Source organism: Engraulis encrasicolus, chromosome 16, assembly GCF_034702125.1.
Source record: "Engraulis encrasicolus isolate BLACKSEA-1 chromosome 16, IST_EnEncr_1.0, whole genome shotgun sequence".
In the NCBI taxonomy this organism is placed as follows: domain Eukaryota; kingdom Metazoa; phylum Chordata; class Actinopteri; order Clupeiformes; family Engraulidae; genus Engraulis; species Engraulis encrasicolus.
The window spans coordinates 51,712,270-51,719,769 of NC_085872.1; the positions used below are offsets into that span (position 1 = coordinate 51,712,270).

At 43.2% G+C, this 7,500-nt stretch overlaps 1 protein-coding gene across 5 annotated transcripts in view; it reads left to right on the plus strand.

Moving 5' to 3' along the window:
- LOC134465899 (partitioning defective 3 homolog) overlaps positions 1-7,500 on the plus strand; it is a 66,915-nt gene that overhangs the window by 52,652 nt on the left and 6,763 nt on the right. For all 5 annotated transcript variants that reach the window (XM_063219788.1, XM_063219790.1, XM_063219792.1 and 2 more), the window contains 5 exons: positions 368-553; positions 1,142-1,334; positions 1,484-1,699; positions 3,554-3,739; positions 4,759-5,169. In XM_063219788.1, coding sequence (XP_063075858.1) covers positions 368-553; positions 1,142-1,334; positions 1,484-1,699; positions 3,554-3,739; positions 4,759-5,169 — 1,192 coding nt within the window. The remainder of the gene's footprint in view (positions 1-367; positions 554-1,141; positions 1,335-1,483; positions 1,700-3,553; positions 3,740-4,758; positions 5,170-7,500) is intronic.

Genomic DNA, 7,500 nt, shown 5'->3' on the forward strand with positions numbered 1-7,500 from the left:
CCAGCGATTCGATTCTTTTCGATTCTTAAGAATGCCCCACGATACGATGAGATTCGATTAAATTGCTGGCCGATACTTCGATACATTTCGATTTTATTTACATCCCTAATACTTAGACACGTCATCCTCCTCCATGGAGTCCAATTCCACTGTTATGCTGATGGTACCCAGCTCTACATCAGCACCAAAACCCTCTCCTCCCTCGCAACCCTCTCCTCCCTTGCCACCCTCTCCCCTCGCCACCTTCTCCAACCTCACTGGCTGTCGTACTGATAGTCAGGTGTAGAAACGTTTGTCGGGTGCAGTGTGCTAAACAAAAGTCTTTGCTACAGATTATGATTATTTTATTCTTCTGTAACATTTCCAGAGCTGCAACATGACCCCGCCTCCTCAGCCTTCCAGAGGACCAATCGCGTCGGAGCAGGAAGTGTGGCCCCTCCCCTGAGGGGGCGTGGCTGGAACGACAGCTTCCGGCAGGCCATGGACAAATCCTACGAGCTGATTGGTGCAGAGGCCTCCACCAATGAGGAGGAAGACGAGGGCCTGGACACGCGTAAGTTGCGTCTAGATAGATAGATAGATAGAATAATAGATAGATAGATAGATAGATAGATAGATAGATAGATAGATAGATAGATAGATAGATAGATAGATAGATAGATAGATAGATAGATAGATAGACAGAGATAGATAGATAGATAGATAGATAGACAGACAGACAGACAGACAGACAGACAGACAGACAGACAGACAGACAGACAGACAGACAGACAGACAGACAGACAGACAGACAGACAGATAGATAGATAGATAGATAGATAGATAGATAGATAGATAGATAGATAGATAGATAGATAGATAGATAGATAGATAGATAGCGTGCTACACTATGGTGCTCTGGTGATCATAGCCCTAACGCGTGACTAGTCGATGACAACGCTAGCTCTATAAATAGCGTGTGAATATTGACAATACAATACAATGGATAAAACAAATAAAAAGGAGAATCAGTATAATATTCTAGAGGATTTGATGGAGAATCAGTAGAATATTCTAGAGGATTTGATGGAGAATCAGTAGAATATTCTAAAGTATTCTAGAATTGTTCACATATGAATTTGTTTTCTTCTTCTGCCTCCAGTGGATTCAGAAGAGGACTGTGAGTCTGTGCGTTCCTCAGCCCCCTCCTCCACCAATCAAACCCACCTCATCCATCAGCCAGCCAATAGGACGACCCCAACCGCACTCCTCAGCCAACCCCAGAGCAGGAGGACGCCGACAAACCAATCGGATTCCAGGAGGACGCCGACCAACCTCCTCATCCAGACAAGCAGGTGGGAGAACCTGAAGAGGCCATTTTTGTAGTTCACTAGCCACGTCTTATGATGTGTTTCAATGGGAGAGAAGACTGCAAATGGCTTACAGATAAGTGCAATGTAATGTAATGTAATGTAATCTGTCTGTTAATTCTCTCCACCAATAGGAGGACCCCGACCAGCCTGCTCAGCCAATCGGATTTAAGGAGAACGCCGACGACGAGCCAACTGGATGGCGGCGGGTCCAAGCCCTCGAGAAAGGAGGAGAAGAAAGAGCGGGAGAAGGAGAGAGAGAAAGAGAAGGAGAGAGAGAAAGAGAGAGAGAAAGAGAAAGGAGGGAAGGGGAAGAGAGGAGTACTGAAGGGACTAGGAGACATGTTCAGGTAAAACAGCATCACCTAGTGGCAAAGACCTGGTATTGCAGTTTGCATAATGGGAGTCAATGGCAAAATAGGTCTATCTGGTGGTGAAAAAGTGATATTACATCCATTAGAAACACTGCAAGTTAACGGCAGTACAATTACAGTATTTCTCAATGGGGCACCTAAGTCACGCCCTTCTACTTCCGATCCATGGGGCAGGAGCTCTCAAAATTTTGAATGAGAGTTAATGGAGCAAGTCAAGCTAAATCCTCATCCCGTTTGGCATGTGCTCCGGATTTCACATATGATGACAGTGAATTTGAAAGGTTTGGATTTGCGTCGTAAGACCACTCATTTTCGACACGCAAGAAACGTTATTTTAGCTTTTGTGCAAAACTGTGTTAGAGACTACACGTGCGCCTCGCATATCTGACGTGAACTGAGGCACAGCCAACCCTACCGCTGCACTGCGGCTTAAGTGGCTGCACGTCGGACATGCGACGCCTGTTGTGTAATCCAAATAATTGTATATTTTTGCACACACACAACTCAAAATCGCTTACCAAGTGAAGTCAACAAGCACACCATTGGTTGTTATTAATTCTGAGGCACAGCATATGTGTGATCGACGGGGAAATGCGAGGTGGATCGGAAAATAGCTTTGATCAGTCCATTACAGCCCAGTCAAAAGTTTTTGTGTTGCCAGCCCCATAAGCCGCCCGGGAAGGGGTGGAGACTTAGGTGCCCCATTGGTTTTGTACATTCCTCACAGCAGAATAATCATTCTCAGAACTTCTTGTTCAATTGTGACTTCCTGCTGTTATCTGTGCACATGGTAAAATTTGTTCCTCATAGTTTTCAGCATTTAGCAAATGCTTTCATCACCATGCAGATGGTTGTGTACAATTCTCAACTTTTTCGTACATTATCAATTGCTTTTGTCATATCACTCAAAAAGCTTTGTCACTGAATGCATGAAACTATCTCACCCCCCAAAACATTTAGGCCCTATGTCATAGTTTAAGTCTTGACATGCAAATGATTTACCAAGCTGTCATAATGTGATAAGCACTGTATAATTTCCATTGGATTTTTATCTATAAATGTGATCTGAATTGGTAAATTGCTCACAGGTAAATACTGACTCTCTCTAATCAAAGGCAATAGAAGGGATAGAGAACACAGGCATGCAATACAACAATAGGCACTGTACTGCATTATATCACTCTATGCCTCATGTGCCCTTTATAATTATGCTCCACGCAAAATTACAATATTTCCCTATAATTTCACAAGACAGTAAGTGCACTTCATACAGTATCAGTGTATTTTTTCAAATTTATTTTGCTTTACAGTTCTAGATTTTTTTTTCACATGGGCTTGCAAGTAAAAAGGGATGGTAGAGGGCGCATTTTGACACCTCAACCCGAGTTTGCTATTTTTCCTATTTTGCAATGAGAAAACCTGTCAATAAATAGGTCATAGTCGAAATGTATATCTAGGACAATCTTATCTGATCAATGTAATATAAGTCGAATTTACCCTTCCAATCTAAACAACATTTTGCTTCAGAAAAGATCCTCAAGAGTGTACTATTCAATTGGAAACATGACAAATCGGTTTGACTAGCTTGTCCATACACGGACCACACTATGACACAATGACTAACCATTCTGCTGGCTCTGATACGTTCATTGACACAAAAACTTGGGTTTTGAGCAAGAGACTTGGTTTTGCACGTCATCCACGGTGTTTTGCCATTTGTTAAAGCTGTTTTGAGAATGAATATTATGTTTTGCAAATTGCGAGAGAGATTCGAGAAATGTACAAAATCAATTGAGAAATACTGTAAATCTTTGTTTTCATGCTTGGCAGGTTTGGGAAGCATCGCAGTAAAGACGAGCAGGCGGGCAGCAACCAATCATCCCGCAGCTCCTCCGCCGAGAGGCGGGGCTTCCGCAAGTGGCGCTCCGACGACAGCCAGTCGGGGTGTTCGGAAGACGAGGGGACGACGACGATGTCATCGCAGCAACGCCGAATCAGCAGGCAGGAATTGGAGAGGTGAAGAGTGCACCTAGGAAGCTGTTCAAACTCTTTAGGAATGCTCTGCCAACGTCTGAGAACGATTATAGAATGTCATTGTCTGAGAGCACAGATAGAATGTTCCTCCATGGTCTGAGAGCGCTTATAGAATGTTCAGCCATTGTCTGAGAGCGCTTATACGAAGAATGTTCCTCCATGGTCTGAGAGCACTTATAGAATGTTCAGCCATTGTCTGAGAGCTCTTATAGAATGTTCAGCAATGGTATGAGAGCGCTTACAAAATGTTCAGCCATTGTCTGAGAGCGCTTATAGAATGTTCAGCCATTGTCCTTAGAGTTCTTTAGAGCGTTGGAAAGGGTTCTATATAGGGATGTACCGAATCCAACATCGGGTTACTGATTCAGCCGCATTCTGCATTTTTGACTGGGTTCAGTTTCGACCAAACCAAACAGAATCACACGTGTAAGCGTGATGTGATTATGTCATCAATGTTCAATGTTGCTTTTTCAGTTTAGACGAAATAATAAAATATTCCTTCAGCATGAAGTATCGCTATCTTACAGTTAAGAAAAGCAAATGCGCTGTGTAATGGTTTTCAATGCATTAGCAAATGTGCTGTGTAATGGTTTTCAATGCATTAGCAAATGTGCTGTGTAATGGTTTTCAATGCATTAGCAAATGCGCTGTGTAATGGTTTTCAATGCATTAGCAAATGCGCTGTGTAATGGTTTTCAATGCATTAGCAAATGCGCTGTGTAATGGTTTTCAATGCATTAGCAAATGCGCTGTGTAATGGTTTTCACAGCATTACAATATACTAGCTGATGAACGGAGTAGGATTCGGTTTTTGGTTTCAAATTTGGCCAAATCTTAAGCAGTGGATTCGGTATTCGGCATAATCGTATGCAGTGGAATTCAGTACCTAGGTCTATAATGTCATAAACATATTAGTGTGTGTGTGTGTGTGTGTGTGTGTGTGTGTGTGTGTGTGTGTGTGTGTGTGTGTGTGTGTGTGTGTGTGTGTGTGTGTGTTGCAGAAGCAAGACAAGGGAATTCCGAGAGCGCACGCACACTCCAACCACCCAACAAGCACACACACAAACACTCACACGGACTCACACGCCCACACACACACTCACGCGAACCCACACGCCTCGCACCAACACACACACACCCCATCAAGACGACGATCAAACACACACACACATGCGCGTCTTCGCACACACGCCCGCCTACACGCTAACACGCACACACACACCCACGCACAGGAACAACGCAGATGGTCAACAACACACACGCACGACACACACACTCACGCCACCCATGGACAGCAGACACACACAACAACAACAACAACAACAACAACAACAACAACAAGGACAACACACACACACATCATACACACACCCTGGGAGCCCCGGAGGCGACAGCACTTCTATTGCTGAGAGGTAGGACACTTGCTATTTGTAGTCTTTTATCCCATTGAAACTCATTGTAATACATGGCAATTGAACTACAAAAATGGCCTCTTTAGGAAGCCTAGAGTGTAGTCTTTCCCCCCCTTTGAAATCCATAAAAAGATGTGGCTATTGAACTACAAAAATGGCCTCTTCAGGTAGCCTGGTATGTTGTCTTTTCTCCCATTGAAATCCATTATTATGGTGCATTCCAGTCCCAATCCATCCTAGTAGGAGATCGCAGTTATCCAACCTCCTACTACGAAAAACGCTCTGGAACGCCAGTCGAAGTGGGAGCTCCAACTAGCGAGGTCGGGGTGACTCGCACTACTCCCACATAAACAAATCGAAGTTGGATGATAATGGCGGCACCCGTGGAGCCGTTATTTAAAATGTCAATAAATAGTGAAACTTATTTTTTCTTGTGTGCAGCTGTTCCAAACACAGCCATTTTAACTCAACACATTCTTCATGTTATTACCGGGGCTGGGACATTAACGTGTTAATTTTTATTAATTAATCACGCGATTCGATTAATTAATTAACACGATTTAAAAAAAATAATCGCAGTATAATATAGCTACATAGTTCTGGATTAGACCAGTGGAGGGCAGTATTACACCTGATGGTGAACAGCCTGCTGAAATTGAAGAGTTCTCTCTTCTTTTAAAAATGAATACTATTTTAGATGAAGCTTATTTATTGCAATTATTCAAAATACATGTGTCCATGCAAAGTCCATGCCTATATATTAATTTGATTAAACATTTTAATCGAGTCCCAGACCTAGTTATTACATGATTTTGTGTCAACATAAATGAAACATATGTCGTATCGAAACACCTCACTAAAGCCAGCTAAACCGTGGCGATTGCCATGGTTGTAGAACTCCCACTTCAACTATCAGGAACGGGAGCTGAAATATTCAGGTTGGATAATGCCGTGTACAGACCAGGAGCGAACGAAGCGACGGATGTAATTATTTCTCTATGGAGGGCACGCGACCTGCGCTACCAAAGCGAATTCGCCAGGAGTGAAGCTTCTTACGCCCACCAGAGCAGATCTAATTGTAGGCGAATTCGCTCTGACGCTGTTCGACGAAAACCAATTGGAACATTCATATCTCTGAATGTCCCAGGCTGTCAAGCCGGAGCCGTTATGTGATTAGCTGAATCAAACATATCAATGCTGCGTCTGGAGCGAATACAGCTAATTCAAGGCTGAACTTCTTCTGCTACCCACGCTACCAGGCCGCGTATTCTGGACACGGCATAAGTGTGATCTCCTACTAGCTGGGATTGGGACTGGAATGGGCCATAATTAACAGTTTGACCCCGTAGAGTAGAGTATGTTATAACCTTACTGTCACCAAAATCATAATGGCTGCGTCTTAATCTGCTGGCCTACTTAGGGCTCTCGGTAACGTCATAGTTATTATGATGCAGTTGAATATTTTCAGCAAATTGTGAATAGGCCCGCCGGCGACCCCATCTGCACTAAGAGGCTACAGTAATAGTGAATAGGCCCGCCGGCGACCCCATCTGCAGTAAGAGGCTACAGTAATAGTGAATAGGCCCGCCGGCGACCCCATCTGCAGTAAGAGGCTACAGTAATAGTGAATAGGCCCGCCGGTGACCCCATCCTAATAAGAGGCTACAGTAATAGTGAATAGGCCCGCCGGCGACCCCATCTGCACTAAGAGGCTACAGTAATAGTGAATAGGCCTGCCGTCGACCCCATCTGCAGTAAGAGGCTACGTAATAAACTAACCCTTTAATTGCATAAGAGTGTGTCAACTAACCATTTAATAGTATAACAGGGCCTTGAGTAATAAACACATTTGAAACTATTTGTAGTCTTTTAACCCATTGAAACCCATAATACGTGGCTATTGAACTACAAAAATGGCCTCTTCAGGTAGCCTAGAGTGTAGTCTTTTCTCCCATTGAAACCCATTATAAGATTTGGCAATTGAACTACACAAATGGCCTCGAGTAATAAACTGACCCTGTACCTCCAGTGGCATACTGTCATAGTCATTAAACAGTTAAGTACCATAGAACTATTCTACTATGATATAACGGACCTTTAATAACACACCATAGAACTATTCTACTATGATATAACGGACCTTTAATAATACACCATAGAACTCTACTATGATATACCACAGGACCTTTAATAATACACCATGACGTGGCCATTGCCACCCTGGTAACAGCACATTTATATTAAGGTCTCAACTGGTTAATCGTATTACAGGGCGTTGAGTCGACTGTCTGTGTGTACTGTGTATTAATGTAATTTGTGCTTGTATTGTGT